The sequence below is a fragment of the Bidens hawaiensis genome, unplaced genomic scaffold, assembly GCF_021521415.1.
Source record: "Bidens hawaiensis isolate Kalapana, Puna unplaced genomic scaffold, B.hawaiensis_p1.1 tig00010597_1, whole genome shotgun sequence".
NCBI lineage: Eukaryota > Viridiplantae > Streptophyta > Magnoliopsida > Asterales > Asteraceae > Bidens > Bidens hawaiensis.
In genome coordinates, this window is record NW_027491812.1 from 74,822 (window position 1) to 96,727 (window position 21,906).

The window sequence follows — 21,906 nt, forward strand, 5'->3', positions numbered from 1 at the left end:
ATGTTCATGAACGTTCGCTTATGTTCGTTTATGTATAATATAAAATAATTAAATATTATCTGGATAGTTTATCTGCTTAAAGCTTTGATATTTGTTAATATGTGTTCGTTTATATATACATGTTCGTTTATCTTTGTTCAGTTATGTTCGTTTAGATTTTAAATAAACGAACACAAATGTCCATTTGTTCAAATAAGTGCCCGTGTTCTTTTAAAGTTAAATGAACGGACACGAACATGCCCTTGTTCATGCTCATTCGATTCGTTTACAGGCTTTCATTATCCACATTAATGAATACATAGGTTTCAATCTTTAGGCTCTGCCGATTTTATTTGTGTTCGTAAACCGTTCGTGAACACATTAATTTCCTTAATGAACGAACGCGAACATAAAATCTCGTTCGGTAACTGTTCGTGAACACATTATTTTCTTAATGAACGAACATGAACAAGGCCTTGTTCGTGTTTGTTTAGAGCCCTAGTCAGATTATATTTTTAGTTGGTTGTTAAAAAAAAACATTCACCTTTGGTTTCCACCCAAAGAGGCAAGTCCTCTCATCACTAGCCAAGCCTAAGCGACATGCATACTTTGACCAAATTCACCATCATTTTAAGTACAAATAAAAACTAGAAGAACTTGAAACTTAAAGGGGGTGTTTTAGTAGCTAATGAAACTTAGTGGGCCCATAAGTTAGATCCAGCATGATACTGCTGGTAATTTATTAGTTTGCCACAAGTGGAGTAAACCCAGATCAAGCGCGTGAACACAAACTCACCAACCGCACACTAAACCCCTTTGCCCACGCGCATCTATAAACCCCTATATATACCATCATTCCGCCCCCTTTGTACCGGCGTACATAACACGATGGCAGCTTCAGCTTCACTTTCATCAAGCCTCTTATCATCTGGGCCAGCCATCAAATCAAACAACTCTCTATCTTCCCTCAAATGGAAGCTTCCCGCCACTGTCTCTCTACCCCGCCACCAACGCCGCCGTGCGCCGCCGGTGTTTGTAGTCGTATCCATGGACGCCAAGCCCACCGTCCTAGTAGCCGAGAAACTAGGTGCAGCTGGACTCGATCTATTGAAAGAATTCGCTAACGTTGATTGCTCGTATAATTTAAGCCCTGAGGAGCTTTGCACCAAGATCTCGCTCTGTGACGCTTTGATCGTACGGAGTGGGACTAAAGTGAGCCGAGAGGTGTTTGAATCGTCCGGTGGCCGGCTTAAGGTTGTTGGTCGGGCTGGCGTTGGGATTGATAACGTGGATCTGGGTGCGGCCACGGAACATGGGTGTCTTGTGGTTAATGCGCCCACCGCTAATACGGTTGCGGCGGCTGAGCATGGGATCGCGTTGCTTACGGCTATGGCCAGGAACGTTGCACAGGCGGATGCGTCAATTAAAGCTGGTATGTGTTTGATTTGTTGGTTATTTACTTATTTGTTTGATTAGGTTATAATATGTTCTGTTAGGCGTTTCGTCGAACACCTGTGCTGCGTGTAATTTTTGCTACTTGCCAATTGGATCTAGGTTTTAATATTTGTTTAGTTCTGTTTTAAGTAGGCACGGTTTGGTTACTGTTTGATTAGGTTATAAAGTGTTCTGTTTGGCATTTCGTCGAACAGTTGTGTTGCGTGTGATTTTGTTAATTTTTAAATTAAATCTAGCTTTTAACTATTGCTTAGTTCTGTTTTAAGTAGATACGGCGTTGTTTGCTACTTGAATTTTGGTTACTGTTTGATTAGGTTATAAGATGCTCTGTTTGGCATTTCGTCAAACAGTTGTGCTGCGTATGATTTTGCTAGTTTTCAATTGGATCTGGCTTTTAATACTTGTTTTGGTATGTTTTAAGTTGATACGTCGTCGTTTGCCCCTTGAATTTTGGTTATTGTTTGATTAGGTTATAAATTGTTCTGTTTGGCATTTCGTCGAATACTTGTGTTGCGTGTGATCTTGCTACTTTTCAATTGGATTTAGCTTTCAACTCTTGCTTAGTTGTCGGTTATTGCTTGTTTCAAATCTTCTATGATGTTAGGATACATGGATTTAGATTCTTGAAAAATGAATACATATGTTGACCTAATCTTTGTGCTCAATTTAGGGAAATGGCAGAGAAACAAATATGTAGGTGTGTCACTAGTTGGCAAGACACTCGCAGTCATGGGATTTGGAAAGGTAGGAACTGAAGTCGCGAGACGAGCCAAGGGGCTCGGTATGCACGTCATAGCGCACGACCCATACGCACCAGCCGACCGCGCTCACGCCATAGGAGTTGACTTGGTCAGCTTTGATGAAGCTCTCAAAGCCGCTGACTTCATCTCTCTGCACATGCCTCTCACTCCTGCCACTTCCAAAATCTTGAATGATGAAAACTTTGCAAAGATGAAAAAAGGAGTTAGAATTGTTAATGTTGCACGTGGTGGTGTGATCGATGAAGATGCGCTGGTTCGAGCCCTTGATGCAGGCATTGTAGCGCAGGCTGCACTTGACGTGTTCACGGTTGAACCACCACCAAAAGATAGCAAGCTGGTTCAACATGAAAATGTGACCGTTACTCCTCATCTTGGTGCTAGTACCATGGAAGCTCAGGTATATTGGAGTCTGTTAAGAGTTTTCTTGAGCTAACTAATCTCAGTTATTTATTGTTATTCTTGTTTGTAGGAAGGAGTAGCTATTGAAATAGCTGAAGCGGTTGTTGGAGCTTTAAAAGGTGAACTTGCTTCCACTGCGGTCAATGCACCCATGGTTCCAGCTGAGGTGCTAACTGAGCTCAAACCGTATGTAACACTAGCCGAAAAGCTCGGGCGGTTAGCCGTTCAGCTAGTGGCGGGCGGGAGCGGGGTGAAGTCGGTTAAGGTCACATACGCATCAGCCCGAGCACCTGATGACCTAGACACTAGACTCCTCCGAGCCATGGTGACCAAAGGTCTAATCGAGCCGATTTCTGATGTTTTTGTCAACTTGGTCAACGCGGATTTCACCGCTAAACAACGTGGGGTCCGGATTAGTGAAGAGCGTGTGATCTTAGACGGGTCACCCGAACGCCCGCTCGAGTCGATTCAGGTTCAGATCGCGAATGTCGAGTCGAGGTTCGCGAGTGCGATCTCTGAGTCGGGCGAGGTGACTGTTGAAGGAAAAGTCAAAGACGGGATTCCACATTTGACTAAAGTCGGTGCGTTTGAAGTGGATGTGAGTTTAGAAGGGAATATTATTCTTTGTAGACAGGTTGACCAACCGGGAATGATCGGGATAGTTGGTAGTCTACTTGGTGAGGAGAATGTGAATGTGAGTTTTATGAGTGTTGGAAGGATTGCGCCACGTAAGCAGGCGATTATGGCGATTGGGGTGGACGAGCAACCGAGTAAGGCGGCTTTGAAGAGGATTGGGGAGATCCCGGCGATTGAGGAGTTTGTTTTTCTAGATTTGTAGTGTTTGGGAACTGGATTGGTTTAGAGCCCAGTTTTGGTGAGAGTGTTGTGTTATCATGTTATGCTAGAGTGGAATAATTTAGGATCTAGGATTTGTATTTTTGTTCTGGTTGGGTTATGTTTGTTTTCACATGAAGTTATGCAGTTAAATTGTTATTTCTTGGAATCAAATGGTATTTCTTGCACTGCAAAATGAAGTTGGTGTGTTTGTATAACATGATGTTGTGATATAGTCTCTTCTTCTGGAGGTGTTAACCAAGTGCGGGTCGAATCTCAAATGAACCCGAAAATGAGAATTTAACAAAGATCAGATATTCTTGTTAGAAAAATGAACTCCGGCAGGGCATGAGACACTTATTCCCTATCTGACATGAACATGGTCCGTCTAAAGTGAGTTTTTAAGCCATGAAGTCTTAACTAATTTGCCTAGAATGATTTAGCGAAACATGTCCATAAGTTCGACTCGAAATCACATGAGCCCATACCTGTGGATTTCAACCAACCTCAAATAATTCATTCCCACACCACCCATTGTAGAATGTTGATCATGACAAAAGACATGCTGATCTTAAAATCGTTTGTTTAACATATTATCGCTATCTACTATACTCGACAGTGGGATTTTACTGGATGCATTTGTTTGTTATTGAAACATGTAACTCATAACATCTGGCATCTGATGATCATTTTGCAAAAAAGAAGCTAGAAAAATGACTAGATAAGTGATCATTTTGCAGGAAAAAAAACTAGAAAACTGACTAGATAGTGACCAGTTTTGTGGATCATGCTGTCATTTCATCAGAAACAGGTATTTTGTAGACGTTGATGTAAGGCTGCGAACGGGCCGGCTTTGAAAGCAAGATTATTAACAACTGTTTCCAACTAATTGGTCTCTTTCATTCTTAGTAAATAACAATGACGCAGGGGCATCGTATCCAATAGTACAACCTGACCCGATAGACGACCTGCAAGGAGGAATCCTTGGAGTGTGGAACAGGATAGCTTATTTTAATCCAAGATTTCGTCTGTTTGATTTAAATTTCGAGTTCCTAGTTTATGTCAGTTGTTTATCTATATACAGGGGGTAGGATTTTTATTGTTAGTCAGTTGCTTATGTTGATTAAGATAATTGCAAGCGTGAAGCTTGCCGATCGAACCTTTCGGTTCGAAAGCCTTTGAATTAAATTATATGTTCTTGAGCCATTTGAGTATTACCGTGGATTCGGTTTCAAACAAATTCATCAGGGGAAAAGCACATGAAACTTAATCAAACAACTTGATAGTTCTTGAAAGACACTGAAACACTAGTTCTTGAAAGACACTGAAACACTAACAGCAGGAGTTGGCTGCTTGGTCTCCATGTTTCTTTTGTGGACTTCTAAGTTTCTTCTAAAATATTCAATCACCATGATTGGATTCATCATTTTTGTAGCAAGCAAAAGCTTCAGTAATGGGTTGATATTGCAGAATGCCAAATGGCTAACCGAGAGCCCGTTCCCATTCACTCAATGTTTCTAATCACAACCTATTTCCTACATTCTTAAAGTCACAAATAAAGTGAATTCATGATCAACTGAATCATAATCACTAGTTTCAGTACGAAAACCACCAAAAACCGAAAATTAGATTTTAATATTCAAAACTGCAACCTATTGGCGGATGATAATCCATACTGATAATTCAACAAGTGACACTCTTAACTTTCACTTTCATTGCCAAGGGCAACCAGTTGCATAATCATTATAAGTTCACACCCGATGTACACTTGATTTCTACTCGATTTCACTCACAGAAATTTGCTATGTAATCCATGCAAGCAAATTGAGTGGAAATTAAGTATAAATCCATGATGATTATGTGAGTGAGGTTGTCCTTGACAACAATAACAGTAATGTGTCTTCTCTTACTCTCTTAGTTATATGACATTAGTTTCAATTTATCAAGTAGTTGGAAAGACTATCGTAAGTGTTAGATATGACTAGTCCCCCAAAAGATAACTATTAAATAATTCATGAGAAAATTAAGAGATGAGAAACTTATAGAAAAGTAAAGCGAAAATAAAAATGTATATTTGTTTCATTTTACAAAACTATATATTGAGCTTGTTATTATTTATTTATTCAGTTTTCACGCTTAAAACGTACTACCAAGTACCAAACACCTTTTACATGAATTACATGTTAAATTTCATAAAATATTAGAAACAGAAAATCACAGCACATGCCCCATTCGAAAGTACAAATACTATCCGGGCCGTTGTATCTTGAAGAGAAGGTAGTCTTATAATCTGATTATAAGAGGACCGTGCTTAACATGAAACTACAATCAAATCTAAGTGTACTTATTTTGTTCAACATTTGCTATTATTCCACCATTAGTATTTTGCATGTCATTATTTGTTATGTGAACACTATTCTTATTAAGCACATGGAAAACCTTTATTTTTTCCAACATAAATCAATAATATAGAGATCCTGTTTCAAACAGTATTACAAATATAAATAATTAGGTAAGATATCGTATCATTCCAATTATTGTACCAAAACAAATCATTGCAGTTCATACTTTTTTACATTTTCTTTTAACGGACATACTTTTTCATGCCATCACAATTTAGGAATCTCTTTTCATTTACTTGAATAAAGTTCAATGTCATCATTGCCCTGCCGACTTTAAAAACAACCACATTTGGAGAATTAATAAAAAATGATATCAACAAGCGTATCGGGTGTCCATTCCATACCCGGTTAAAACTGGATTCGAATTTGAGCCTTTGTGTTCTTTAACCCAAATTTTTACTTTTCCTCCCTCTTACAATCGAGAAAGTAACTATTTTAATTCTAATAAAATAATAATAGTTATAAATATTCTAAAAGTTGATTGGAGAAAGGAAATGGATTATGAAAAGGGTCCTGCTAAGGACACCGCCCCACCACCACCCTAGGCGCCGCGTATAGGCCTATACGCGGCGTTTTAGGGTACGATTTGACGTCCTAGCCTGGCCTGTCATAGGGCTGTTGGATCGTACGGGCTATACGCCGCGTATAGCCCTATACGCGGCGTATTGACTTTTGTATATTTTTGAAGCCCGGCTCCCTCCCCTCCCACTCTACCATTTCTTTTTTCCTTTATTTTTTTTCCTTAACCCTCACCATCTTCATTCAACCAACACCAACAACCATATATGTTTCCGGAGTCGGACGAGGAGATGCCGGACGGGTAACGGTCAGTCGTAGTTAAACCATGTATGTTTCTGGAGTCGGACGAGGAGATGCCGGACGGCGCTAACGGTCAGTCGGAGTTAAACCAGGTTTCGTTTTATCTTTATTTTTTACATGTTAGGACATAGTCGTATATGTTAGGACAGAGATTTGGTGAATGGTTTACTTTAGAAATTTGTCTATGCACCGACCGTTTGACGGTAACCCTAGTTCGCCGGGCCTCCTAAACTTAAAATAGATTTCCCGTATTGTTACCGTTAGCGCTAAAATTTTTATTATATTATTACTACTATTAAAATATTAATATTATTATTAAGATATTGTTGTTATGAAAATATTATAGTTAGTAAAATAAAATACTATTATTGTATTTATTAAAATAGTATTATTATTAAAATAATAATATTTAAATACTATTTAAATATAAATTATTATATTTTTATTATAATTATAGTAAAATACTATTAAAATATTAATTATTATATTATTATTATTCTAAACATATAATTATTAGTATTAAAGCATTTAGTTTTCTATTATTATTAGTACTAAAATATTATTATTATTAGGTACCTGATGTATGCCAGAGAGTCAGATGTCGAGGTTAGGCGGCGACGCAAGACTTTCGGAGGTACGTTTGTATAGCGTATTGTATTGTATTGTATAATATAATATAATATAATATAATAATATTATTATATTATTATATTATATTATGTTATATTGTATTATGTTATATTTATGTTAGTGAGTTTTTCTAAAAAAAGCACACCAGTGTTGTCTTATTATGGGTTTTTTTTCCTTTTTTTTATTTCTTTTCTTTTCTTTTGTTATTATTAATGTTATTTATGATTATTATTAATATTAATAATATTTAATTATCAATAACATATTATTATTGGAAATTCAATAAAGGGCGTTTAGTAGCAGGACTTATTTGAAAAAATTGACAGTGCGAAACGAACTTTTAAATTATTGGCTGCTTTCGTTATGGGCATCTTCAATCAGTTACAGTGGCTTACTTGGGAAAACTGGCATTTCCAAACGAACTTTCAATTTCTTGGTTGCTTTCGTTATCGACATCTCAAATCTGGCTCTTCGATTTCTTCGAACTCCAACGGTCTTGACCGCCGGTCACCACTGACAACCGTAGTTGTGTTCACTCGAACACATATCAGTCGTCACTAAGCTTAAGCTTAGGCTTAGGTTTGTTATTAGTTTTATTTTTAGTTGGGGGTATTCTAAGTTGTTCATGTTGTGTATATTAAAGAATTATCGGCTTTATATATACGTATATATATAGTAGATGTGTGGTATAAGAATTCATTGCGTCAAGATAACCAGCACCAGATCGAGACGCTAGTTTGAATCTCTCGGATCCGCGGTATCCGCTAACGGCAGCGAGAACGGGAGCCCCTACTTTGGACAGATAGGTGGAAATTCGGTCATTGCTCCAACATAACGAGCACCAGATTGAGATATTAGTTCGCACTTAGCTAAACCGGTTGACACGTATGCAGACGTGGGTTTAGGTTCGGTGCTGACCCGGAGATTAACACGTATGTTTACAGCATTCGTTGACACGTTTGCATAATACACAATGAAAGCACAAACTCAAACAACAATCCATACAATAGCAATTGTCTTCGTTATTTTTCTCTTCTTCTTGTTTGACTGGTCGTTGAAGAGAATTGCTATTGTATGGATTGTTGTTTGAGTTTGTGCTTTCATTGTGTATTATGCAAACGTGTTAATATAGCGCCAGCACGGAGCCTAAATCCACGTCAGCATACGTGTCAACCGGTTCAGGTAGGTCCTGGCTAATATCTCAGTCTGGTGCTCGTTGAGCTGGAGCAATGATCGAATTTCCACTTATCTGTCCAAAATATGGGCTCACGTTCTCGCTGCCGTTAACGTATACCGCGGATCCGAGAGATTGAAACTCATCAAACTAGCGTCTCGATCTGGTGCTGGTTATCTCGACGCAATGAATTCTTATAACGCACATCTACATATATGTATACGTATATATAAAAGCCGATAATTCTTTAATATACGCAACATGACCAACTTAGAATACCCATAACTAAAAATAAAACTAATAACAAGCCTAAGCTTAAGCCTAGTGACGACTGATATGTGTTTGAGTGAACACAACTACGGTTGCCGGTGGTGGCCGAAGGTCAAGAGCGTTGGAGTTTGAAGGTATCAAAGAGGCGGATTTGAGGTGCCGATACCGAGATCATCCAAGAAAGGGTTCGTTTGGCACTGTCAGTTTTTCCCAAGGTAATCACCGTAACTGATTCAAGATGTCCATAACGATAGCAGCCAATAAATTGAAGGGTCATTTTGCAATGTCAATTTTCCCATATAAGGCCTGCTACCGAACACGCTTTGCCGAATTGTGAATAATAATATATTATTCATAATTAAAATAATATTAATAATAATTATTATAAATAACAAAAAAAAAGAAAAAAGAAAAGAAAAAAAAAACATAACAAGACAAGCGGGTGGGTTTTTCTAGAAAAGCTCCCCTATCGGCCGCGTTTAGACCTTTCCGCGGCGTCTTTTAATGACTAAGACGCCACGTATAGGCCTATACGCAATGTCTTAGTTGGATTACAACCTGCCTTACAAAGGCTGGGCTAGGTTGTCAACTCGTACCTTAGACGCCACGTATAGGCCTATACGTGGCGTCTTGATGTTGCTGAATTATTGAAGGCCGGCTCCCCTCCTTTCCCTCCTTTCCTTTCTTTATTATAAATGTTGGACACTATATTTCATCGTTCAACGAAAAACAATACAACATTTTTACTATATATACCCAGAATGTCTTGGTTTAACCATTTATTTTCAGAGGAGGACCCGGGTTACGCTGCTAACGATCAGCCTAGCACGTCGTGGTTACCCGACTTAAACCAGGTTTCGTTATATATTTATTTAGTATGAATTTGGTAGTTTTTTTTTTACTAACACATGCTGCATTACGTTTTGTTAGGAGTATGTCGGGTATGATACCCAGCTCGAACAGTTTTATGGTAACACTGGCTCGCCGGGCTTGCCAAACTTGAACCAAGTTTTGTTATACAGTCTTTTTGTAAATATACGGTTATCTTATTATTATTTTAATATTCTTATTTATTATTAAAATATTATATTTTATATTATTATAGGTATTATTATTATTAATTATTACTACTGGCACTGTTGTTTGAATTTCTAATTTATGTATGGTAGGAATACTTCGTATCGGATTACGGTAGACAGCTTTCGTACCCATCATCTGTCGCCTGGTCGGATTACGGAGGTCAGGCTACGTCATCGTACCAGCGCCAGTAGCAAATGATCCGTTTTATGGAACCGAGTCTCCATCGCACCACGGGCGAAATGATTACGCCGGGCCAATCCCAAATAACGAAGATGGGTACGATGACGACTACATACGCGAGGTGAAGGTTTCGTATAAAACAGATGTTGTAAGACACCGTGTGTTTTGTTTAAGTTAATATTATTTGTTTGTATGTTATTTAATAAACGGCTTAAGAATTAGCGTAAAACCGTTTCAGATTTTTGAGAGCCGCGAGGAGCTGGAGAAATGGGTAAAAGTTAGAGGACGAGAGCATGGGTTTGTTGTTGTGGTCCAGCGGTCAAGGAAAAACGCCATGGACCTTGCATGCAATCGTGGAGGCGAACCCAAAATAAAGGCGACGGTGAGACGTATCAGCAGCATCAAAAAATGTTGTCCGTTTAAGATCCTGGGCAGGTACGACTCGAGGGGTGCATGTTGGAGGGTTCAAGTGGTAAACGAGACTCACAACCACGATCCCGTTGAATTCGAGGAGGGGTGTGCGTCTTTTAGAAAAATGAACACCGACCAGCTGGATATGGTTGAGAGTTTACACAGGGCCGGCGTGAAGCTGCAAGAAATCGAAGCAGCCCTCCGCGAAAAGTTTCCCGGTGTGCAACCTGTATTAAAAGATATATACAACCACACCGCCAAGATTATGAGGGATGGGCTACTAGGCGACACCCCTATGAAGGTAGTTCAAAACACTTATAGTTTTAATGTGTACTTGTCGTGCTTGTAATATTTAGCAAAGTTTTATTTCATCCAATGCAGGCACTGGAAAACTTTCTCGCAGGCAACGGTTTCGCGTTCTATACCCGGGAGAGTGATACCGATGACAGGACGGAGGAAATTTTCTTCTGTCATAGTAAGTCGCATAAGATGTGGCGTGCGATCCCTGAGGTGCTGATGGTTGACACGACGTACAACACCAACATGTACGACTGGCCGTTGGTTCAGTTTATCGGTGTGACCTCGACATCACAGTCGTTTTGTATCGCCGCCGCGTTTGTGATCAGGGAACGGCAGAGGAACTTCAGCTGGGCTCTGGAGAAACTTAAACAAAGGCTCTACGACTGCATGGAGCCACGCGTGATCCTGACTGATGCGGACCAGACCCTCATGAACGCATGCGACGCGGTCTTTCCTAATGCCACAAAAAATTTATGCAGGTGGCACATATCCGAGAATATAAGGAGAAAATTTAAGGGCCTGTATAGCACGGAAATGGGGACGGACTTTGCGTACTGGTGGAATGTTCTGTATTAGTCGCCGACGATTCAGGAGTACGACCACCGTCGCCTCAACATTGAGCGTCATTTGATACGGGACGATAGAGCCGGTGCGTCCTTCGTATCACCTGACAGTTTTTAATAGCCTAAACATACGTGTTAATAACGTTTCATTTTATTTTTCAGAGGTCTGGCAATACATTCGCAAGAGCTGGCTGGATCCATACAAACACAAGTTTGTAGCCTGCTGGATCGACGAACGCCGAAACTACGGCGAAACTACGACGAACCGAGTTGAGAGCCAGCACGCAAATCTGAAAAGGTACCTCAATGGAAGCAACAACTCGCTCGACACAATTGCCAGGCAAATCCTTAAAATGGTCAACTCGCAGATGAAAGAAATCGGTAAATCTTTTGAAGCCTCCCGCTCGAAGGTCATGGAAGGACATCGACAGCACGTCTGGTTGAAGTAGCTAATAAACAGGGTGTCGATTCACACGCTGGGTCTACCTGTGAACGAGTATGGGTTGATACACAAGATGCGTGACGGCGGTGCTTCATGCGACCACCATTTGTATTCGTCTTCAGGGCTGCCATATGCCTGTCGGATTGAGGGATACATAGTTAACGACACGCGTATCCCAAAAGAGGATGTTGACTCGTTCTGGATGAGGCTTAATTTTGATCCAGCCTGTTCGCCGAATGAAGAGCCAGACTACGCAGCAGGTCTACGGGACGTCACAGATACGCTATCGTCCATAGATGACCCTAATCAAAATAAAAGTTTTTTCGCCAGGCTCTTGTCTGCTATTCCAGGGAGATCTAAAAAGAAGGAGCCAGAAAAAATAGAGGATCCTCGGGGGCATCCCAAAAAACCAGATCCCCCGAGGCACAGCGCATACACCCCCGCTCCAGATCTCCCCAGACACAGCTCCTACAACCCATCCTCGTCACAGAGGCCCAGCCAAGAAAACCCCACCCCATCCTTGTTGAATCGTTCGTTGTCTCAGTCAGCGTCGCGGTTTAAAACTCCTAGTGGACGACCTACGGGAGCTCACCTCGGGTTTCCTTTGATGGTTTTGCCTGCGCAAGTACCGGAGATAGAAACGTTTCGGAGCGTCATTCCTAGCTGGGCCCAGCCGTTCGTCGCAGACATCAAAAACGTACGCCCAGACGGTAACTACGGTTTTCGATCAATTGCAGTGGGTTTGGGGATACATGAGAAACTTTGGCCGGATATTAGGCGGGCGATGCAGAACGAGCTGGAAACGAATGAAGGGTGGTGGAGGGCGATGTTCAACAAAGAGGATGACAGATTGTACGGCTGGGTTCATTCCAGCATTCCGTACTACAACACGGTCAAACCGGCGCCGCCGAGTCGTTGGTTCAGCTTTCCCGGTCACGGGCACGTGGCTGCTCAGACATACGCGTGTGTGTTAGTCAACCTAGTTGGCAATCAGACCGAATCTTACTTCCCATTGAGAATCGGTCCTGACTTGGTTCCGGATCCACAAGTTACAGGCATCGCTAATTGGGGAGGTGATCATTGGATATATATAAAGCTGGAAGGGGATTTCCCAACGCCTAGGCCAAACCCTAATTGGGAAAGAAGCGCCGTACCCGCGGCGCTCGAATGGAAAACACGGTTCGGACAACGTTTGAAGGAGTACGAAGACATACGCCAGGGTTGGCGAAGGGAATCCTTTAACGTAGATCTAGACAGCTTATAGAAAACATAGTATCAATGGACAAAAAAGTCTATAATAATAATAAATATTAAATAATAAATAATAAATGACAATAATTTTAATAATAATAAATAACAATAATTAAATAACAAACTAATATTAATATTAATAACTAAATAATATAAAAAAACAATAAAAATAATAAAAATAATAATAACTAAATAACAAATTAATATTAATAACTAAATAAAAAATTAATATTAATATTAATAACTAATAAATAATAAATACTAATAAATAATGATAATTAAATAAAAATATATGGCTAAGACGCCACGTATAGTATCAATGGACAAAAAAGTCTATAATAATAATAAATATTAAATAATAAATAACAATAATTTTAATAATAATAAATAACAATAATTAAATAACAAACTAATATTAACATTAATAACTAAATAATATAAAAAAATAATAAAAACTAAATAACAAATTAATATTAATATTAATAACTAATAAATAATAAATACTAATAAATAATGATAATTAAATAAAAAATAATAAGCCTAAGACGCCACGTATAGGACTATACGTGGCGTCTAGTACCCCTTATATCGATAGACGTCTGCTCAGCTACCAGACTTAGGCCTAAGACGCCACATATAGGCCTATACGTGGCGTCTAGGACCCCATATTATCAGCAGACGCCTGCTCCGATGCCAACTTTCAAATTTCAAAACTCCCGCACGAACGACCGAGCATCCACGCACGAGCCTATATCGGATTGCGACCGGAATACCAAACGAGCCGACGAGATTTCACCCGACACCGACACCAACACGATATGGAGGTAATTTTTTAATATTATATTAGTGATGATGATTAAGTTAACATGATGATTAATATGTGTTGTTGATGATGTGATGATGTTGATTATGTTTGGATAGATAAAACGATCGGCCGGAGTCTGGCCGTCGGTTCACCTGGACTGTCAGACGCGGCGTATAGCTCTATACGTCGCGTCTGATATAATTTATTTTTCTATTTATTTTTAATAATAATAATAATAATAATATTAATATTAATATTATTATAAATATTATTATTAATATTATTATAAATTTTATTATCAAATATTTATTACTAGTATTTATTATTATTATTATTAATATTTTTATTATAATTATTATTATTATAATTATTATTATTATTTGTTATAAATATTATTAATAATATTTATTATTAGTATTTATTGTTATTATTAATATTTTTATTATAATAATTATTATTATTTGTTATAAATATTATTAATAATATTTATTATTAGTATTTATTGTTATTATTAATATTTTTATTATAATTATTATTATTATTTGTTGTAAATATTATTATTAATATTTATTATTACTATTTATTGTTAGTATTGTAATTGTTATTGTTTTAATTATTATTATTATTTTTTATTATTATAGTTTGTAGACGACGAGATTGAGCACGAGCTCGAGCAGCTCGGGCAGGGCGAGGAGCGGGGCCGCGGACCCCCCGAGGGCAACAACGTGTTGCTCACCTACCCTCATGTGTAGTTCGCTGAGGGTTCGAACACCCACACACAATACATTCACCTACGCCAGATGCACCCGTTTCCCAGCACGATTATTTCCTGGTCGTTTTTGGAGTCCTGTGACGCGCACCAGCGGGCGGCTGAGTACATTGGACAAGATACGCCCTGGAGCAGACGCTTCAGTATGCCACTATCAGCTCACCAGGAGCTGACACTGGAGGTTTACTCCACGATACGCGTTACGTAAGTTTACTCCACATTGTTATGTTTTTAATATATTATATTATATTATTGCAGGCCCCGCGCGCCTGGTACGCCAGAGATTGAGATGAGGGTGCCAGGCGCCGATACGACACAGTCGGAAGTTTACTTCCGCATGTTCGGACATGACGTCCATCTCTCGATGGAGGAGTTCGCGGTTGCTCTGGGCTTATACACCGCGCAGGAGGTACGCAGCCCGATATACACGGAAAGCATCCACTAGATGCCGGAGGACGAGCTTCGGGTATGGTGGCGGGCCATCAGCGATCACGACTTCGGGGATAGGACCTTGGGCACCAGTTCCAAGGTCTCGTCTATTAACGACCCGCTGCACAGGTACGTTCTTAAAATGTATTCTATTGTTTTGTATATAATATAATATAATATAATATAATATAATATAATATAATATAATTATTATTGTTAATAAATTATATTATCTTATATTACACAGGTACCTTCACAGGCTGATTGCGATGTTGATTGCGGGTCGCAATCAGGGCGCGGATCACTGCAGCCTACGTGACCTGTTTTTTTGAGGTGTCTGCTGACTCATAGGCACTACAACCTCGCTAGGGGGTTTGCAGACTATGTTGTCGCCTACCAGTTTAAGCAGGGACGAGGGTCCTTGATGGGTGGTGGGTACGTCACCCAACTTGCGATATCTCTGGGCCATGGAGACCTGGTGGACGGCCTGCGTATCACTCTGACCCCTCCCTGCCCGCTGGACGGCCAGTGGTGCGGTGGCATGCACATTGTGCGTTCGTTCCCCGGGCCCCACGGCCCGCGGGACCGACTGGTGGCCGGGGCGGAGGCACGTGGGCCTTACGTCCCGGTGCCTTTAGTTGAACCTCTTCCAATTGCGGCACCGGAGGTGGAGCTTGTACATGAGTCTGTCGACGCGGGGGAGGGGGCCGACGGGGATCCTGACGACGGTGGTGGCGGATGTGAGGATCCGAGCGCATCTTAGGTACGTTTTAATATATTATCGTTTTATCGTTTCTTTTAATTCGACTTCGTATTAAACGTATTTCTGTGGTTTTGTTGTTAGGGGCCGACGCAGCACGTTCCGCGCACATATCGCGCGGTGCGTCTGGGTCCCGCCACCAATGCTAGGTTGGAGGCCCTAGAGTTGGAGATGAGGCGGATGTCGCGCCAAACGGACTGGCGGATGAGCCAGATGTCGCGCCAGATCGACTGGCTTGTTGCCAGTCGGGTAGCGGAGCTGTCTGGACAGAAGTACACCGTGCCATCGCCACCGCCACCGCCACCACCCCCCAGTTTTGACCACGAGGCGAGCACGTCTGGCGTGAGACGCGGACGGGGCGACGACGTGGATGCCCCGGACGGTTCGGGGCCGAGGCGTAGGGGAGAGGACGACGCCGACGTTGGCGATGCGTTCGGGGGGACTCGTGGGCCACGACGACGACATGGGCATGGACATGGGGGACTTCACGTAGATTTTATGTTTTAGTTGTCGTATTTTCTTTTATTTGTACAGATTTAACAATGATTTTTGGTATATATGTGTGTTAACTGTTTTTCACCGAAAGAATATTAAATAATAAATAATTAATTAATTAATATATAATGATAATAATAATAATAATAATAACAAAATACCAAAGAAAAAAAATAAAAAAAAAACATAATAAGACAAAATTGGTTGGATTTTCTAGGAACACCGGCCTATACCTTGCGTATAGACCTATACTCGGCGTATAGGCCGGTGTTTTAGCAATTGGACAGTGTCCCTTGAAAATCCGTATAAAAAACTGGTTGCACATAAACCAAAGTAATAGCTTTTTATAACAACTATGAGTTGACATATTTTTATTAAATATATCAACCCTACATTTACAAGTTAATTAAACCCACACGCCATGTTGCTACATCTAACATCCCAACTTCCGTCTTTGATTAATAATATCTCAAAAGCCCATACTACGACTCTTTGTTTAATCCGGGTACGTTTGCTTCCAATAATTGCTCTCATTCATTTCTAAGAAAGCATCACCATAAGGCTGTATGCGTGAGGGGTAGCGAAGCCCCTCCATGGTGCTATGTTAATGCCACGTCATCACCTCATAAAAAATGTGGCATCGAAGCCCGTCCCGCTATGGTTTAATACCCCTTGGGCGCCCTATATATATATATATATATATACAGGGAGAGGATCAAGAGAAAACTCACCTTTAGAGAGAAAACTAAAAACTTCTAAATAATTATTTTTAATTAAAAATAAAAAAATATTTTTAAAATTATGTTTTTAGCCATTATTCTTATATTTTCTTATATTTTACTCGAAAAATAAAAAAATAAAAAAAAACCCGCTGTAATGCACATACGTATTACTGTGCGATACCGTTATATTACACATGTGTATTACTATGTATTTTTGAGTTTAATAGTGTTTTATTACATATATTCAATATTTGTGTATTGTATATGTGTAGTAGTATTGTATTATATGAAAAAAAATAATAAAATAAAAGTCGATATGGTGCACATGTGCGTTAATGTTGTATTACACATACGCACTAATGTGTATTCGATGTATCTGTTAGTCTTATATTGCATATATACAATAGTGTGTATCAAATTTGTGCAATAGTGTTGTATTCTATGCAATACAAACACTTTTGCATATATGCAATGCACACTATTACACATGCGCACTATACCGACGATGTGTAACACCCACAAAGTTTAGGTCCAAATTTGACAAGTTTATAAAAGATAAATGACCAAAAATAATCATGAGAAAGGTAATAGGAAAAGGTATGATAAAGAAAAGGAAGCATATTATGTTAAGAGAATAAGTAAGAAAACTTCATCCCACATGGAAGGTGGGAAAGAAATAAAAGCACTTTATAAGGAAAGAGTTTTCCATGGTAATGTTCTTATGGGACTAACCACTCTCACTAGTCCTAATGGAGGGTGCGAAGCACCCGACGCACACGGACACGGACGATGGGCGTAATGTGGCGTTTTGATGGCGCACTTGGCACTAGTCCTAGTGGAGGGTGCGAAGCACCCGATGTGCACGCGCACGGACACGGAGTCGGACTCGGACTCGAACGATGGACGTAATGTGGCGTTTTGATGGCGCACTTGGCACTTCACACGCTCGCATCACCGCGAGCCGCATAAGGGCATAGCGCTACGCGATGCAAATTCCGATGAGTTTAGAAAAAAGGGGCGTCGCGCTACGTGATGAACCAGAAGGAAGGGGGTATCGCGCTACGCGATGACCCGGTTAAGTAACCGGATCAACCACGTGTCAACACGTGGCAACTTCTGGTAGATTGTGGCGTTGCGCTACGCGATGGCCTGAGGAAAACCCCATCGCGCTACGCGATGGTGGTCAAAACTTTGCCTATAAAAGGGGGCTACGGGTTTGAAGTATTTTCGTTCCAAAAACACCTTTCTTTACACACACATAACCTTGGGGAACGTGTCCGACCATTTTGAAGTTCCGTGATCCCGATTTCTCGTAAAACGTGCATAAATTGAAGTTCAGACGCTTCGTCGAATGGTTAAGCGAGTTTGAAACAAGGTTCTGACGGTTTAAGTAGAAGTGCTACTTGTACAAGGCTTAGGCAAATCAAAATACCCGCGTAAGGTAGGGATTATGCTTAAGTTATTATTTTATTATTATTTAATGGCTTAGACCCTAGTCAAGGGTATAATCTATACCTTGATCAAGTAAGTGAGTGAAATATAAGCTTTCATAAGATAAGATTATTGATGAAATGTTGCTCTTTATTTTTATAAAGATATTACTTATGAAAGAATAAACTTGATATATACGTTTCTTCATGATGAAGAAACGCAGCATATAAATGTTTTACAAAATGAAATGAATATCAAGATAAATGTTATGCAAATAGACTTAAAGTCTATAGCTAGGTTGTAGATCTAGTTATTTATAGAATGTTATTCTCGTACTATAGGTCCGAGATAAAGATCAGACATCTGTTGGTGAGAAATCTTGAAATCAACAAAAGGTGAATACGTCCAAACCTTTTTATAGTGTGAAATGTTTTATGACGTGAATACGTCTATGTACTGTATATTTTGAAAAGATATTACTCTTTGAAACTATGGACTGTTATCTATATGTAAAAAAGTTATGGAAATATTTGCATGAGGATTGGTTCAAATCCTCTAAAACGTTTTGATACAAGGTAGTACTAAACACTCAGACTAAAATACAGATGTGTCTGGATCCTTACATATATGTACTGTAGTGGGCACACTACAGACATATTGACCATGAGGCAAGCGACTGTCTATAGGGTGAGTGAAGTCCGATTATGTGGTTTGTGCGTATGTTTAGTTCCGATGAGATGTGATTGAGACCCACTGAGTCGTTGAACACTATTGGTGTTGTATCATTACGAATTGTGAAAATGTTTTATTGAGTCAGCGTATTCACCAGCATATAGCTGACGTATTTTGAAACTGTTTTCAGGTAATCAGGAGTAAGGAATAGTGATGGATATGCCAGTGAAGATAGAAGAACACTAGGCATAGTTTACAGCTGGTGGCTCAGCAAATTGTGTATTGAAGCATATGTATATTAAACTTGTTCTTAAACAAGTAATTTTGTAAAACAATCAAGGGTGTTTAAATCCCTTTGTTATGAAATTAAATATTTTAAATTAACATTTTTCGCTGCAAACTTTGATAAATTGACAAACGTGGTACCAACTGTGAGTCACACGCCTAGACCCGAAGGTGGGGTGTAACACGAGGTTACCGACAAGTTTTTTTTTTTTTTTTTGAACCAATAACAACATATAAGAATAATGGAAAAAAAGAAACTTAAAAAAAAATTTTAAAAAAAGTTAAAAATAGTTTTTTAGAAGTTTTTAAGAGTTTTTAAGTTTTCTCTTTAAGAGAAGTTTTCACTAGAACTCACCCATATATATATATATATATATAGGGTTAGGTTCAAATAAGAAGTTTGATTTTCATAATAAGGCTAGGAAGGAGGGTATTTTAGTCTAATACTTTAATATCAAAACCCACTTACTTTAATCTCAAAACCCACTTAAATTAATTTCGAAAACCCAATTACATCTTCACTCATCTCTTACAACCACCACCACTCCACCGCCCACCGCCACCACAACCGTCACCCACCGCCACCACCTCGCCGGAAAAGTCCGAAAAAACACAATGAGAAACACAATGGAAAAATACACTATGAAAAAAAAATAATAAAAACACAATGAAAAACACAATTGTATGACACAATGTAAAAACACAATGGAAAAAACACAATGAAAAATACTATTGTATAACACAATTTTGTAAAACACAATTCGGTAAAACACAATTTTTAAAAAACCCACTAATTTTTTTTTAATTTTTATATTACAATATGGTACTCATATAAAAGATAAAAAGACACTCGTTATTATGGTGAATTTGTTTTTCAATAAAAACGTCGTAAAAAAAAGTTATGGACGTTTTAAAATGATAGTGGAATTTGACATGTGCCTTGCATGTGGAGAGAGAAAGTCAACAAATGTGTTATTCCTTTTATGCCCTTTACCTTGTGTTCACACTTGATTTCCACCTAAACTAATCTCAACCCTCCATATTCAAAATCAATGGATAAGATTACTTCTTATCCTTCCTACAAAAACTATACTTCCTATTATAACATAACTCATATATATATATATATATGCATACAGACTAAGTATAAAATAAAAACCCACTTGAGTTGTGAAAACTCTAGAAACCCATTCTCAACCACATGTATTTAATAAATGTTTAAATCTTGTGGTCCACAATTAAAGTGAATAAAAAATGTAAATATATATATAACTTTTTCTTTCTCCTGAAAACATATATAAAAATTAGTAAAAAAATGTTAAAAAATAGCAAAACATTTTTTTTAATGTTTCGATATTTTGTATTAAATGTTACAACATATATTACACGTAACAAAAAAAAACGATGTTACATAGGATTTTCGCGGGTTTTCACAACTCAAGTGGGTTTTCACTTTAACCTTACCCTATGCATACACACACACACACACACACACACATATATATATATAGGGGATGGATCATGCGAGAAGTGATATTATAGCGAGAAGTGCGAGAAATGAATCTAAACCATTGATTGTGTTTAATCAATGGTCAACAATAGAAATGGTATGATCGTAAATAAAGACACATATTTATGACATATTTTTAATTAAAAAGGGCATGCATGTCTTTTATGGTGCTGGCCTAATTAAACAAGGTATTAATGAATTCATCGGTTATTTTTTCTAGCATAATTAATGCTCATAAGATGGTTAATACTAGTTTAATACATGTACATGATACATAAAAACACACTCCAACTTATCTCAAGTGACTACACGACAATTTTTTTACCTACACTACATTAGATATTTCTACACGACATTAGTTATGACAACACAACATTTGAAAGTGTCCATACACTACATTAAATATGTCCGAAATACATTAGTTACTCATACTGATTATTTGACTTATATACATTTTTCAGTTACTCATACTGATTGTTACGCCGGAGGGTGGTTTCGAGAAGACCCCCCCCCCCACCCCACCCCACCCTCCTTGTAACGAGTTTTGCAGGTTTATCACACTCAGATCAGCCGGATAATATACCACCCCTGTGGGAAATACGAAACTTAACATAAGGGCTAAGTATTTGGACCGAGGGTTGACTAGTGTTTCTTCAATAATATTGTAACAAAATGATTTATTTTAAATAGTTACACGAATTATGAGTTTCTCAAGGCATTTTTTTTGTAGCAATCAACTTTTCATATTTATACTCTTCAATATCCCGCTCTTGATAATTATCAATACCAGTCTAGTCATTTTTCATATTTATACTTTTTTTCTTTAATCTTTTTAAATAGCAGTATGTGCAGTGGTCTTTTGACCTTTAGTTTAAAATCAGTTTTTGTTGGGCTTTTGTATAAAAAATAAATTGTATATAAAAAAATGTGGGCTCCTCGGGTTAATAGGTCTTGTGCGTAAAAGTACAAATCAACATGTTCCAAATATGAAACACGGCCACCACCTCTTTTTGGTGCATCATGGTCTTAACCTCAAGAGTAAAGCAATCTATGTTACTCTATAATAGAACTACGTGTG

At 38.7% G+C, this 21,906-nt stretch overlaps 2 protein-coding genes across 2 annotated transcripts; both read left to right on the forward strand.

The window, feature by feature from the left end:
* The first annotated feature begins 867 nt into the window (after positions 1-867).
* LOC143535751 (D-3-phosphoglycerate dehydrogenase 1, chloroplastic-like) lies at positions 868-3,591 on the forward strand. The gene is made up of 3 exons (XM_077029920.1): positions 868-1,411; positions 2,105-2,592; positions 2,665-3,591. Exons 1-3 carry the CDS (start codon positions 868-870, stop codon positions 3,430-3,432), a joined length of 1,800 nt encoding a protein of 599 aa, XP_076886035.1. The 3' UTR covers positions 3,433-3,591.
* Positions 3,592-11,772: 8,181 nt separating this feature from the next.
* On the forward strand, positions 11,773-12,963 carry LOC143535743 (uncharacterized). The gene has a single exon (XM_077029913.1). The coding sequence runs from the start codon at positions 11,773-11,775 to the stop codon at positions 12,961-12,963; it is 1,191 nt and encodes a 396-aa protein (XP_076886028.1).
* Positions 12,964-21,906: the final 8,943 nt, after the last annotated feature.

What these genes read in the sequence shown, in the direction of transcription:
- LOC143535751 (XM_077029920.1), top strand. Translation starts at nt 868, where the DNA reads ATGGCAGCTTCAGCTTCACTTTCATCAAGCCTCTTATCATCTGGGCCA. An exon ending in GGATGCGTCAATTAAAGCTG is followed by an intron (nt 1,412 to 2,104) that starts GTATGTGTTTGA and finishes TGCTCAATTTAG; the next exon opens with GGAAATGGCAGAGAAACAAA. An exon ending in CTAGTACCATGGAAGCTCAG is followed by an intron (nt 2,593 to 2,664) that starts GTATATTGGAGT and finishes TCTTGTTTGTAG; the next exon opens with GAAGGAGTAGCTATTGAAAT.
- LOC143535743 (XM_077029913.1), top strand. Translation starts at nt 11,773, where the DNA reads ATGCGTGACGGCGGTGCTTCATGCGACCACCATTTGTATTCGTCTTCA.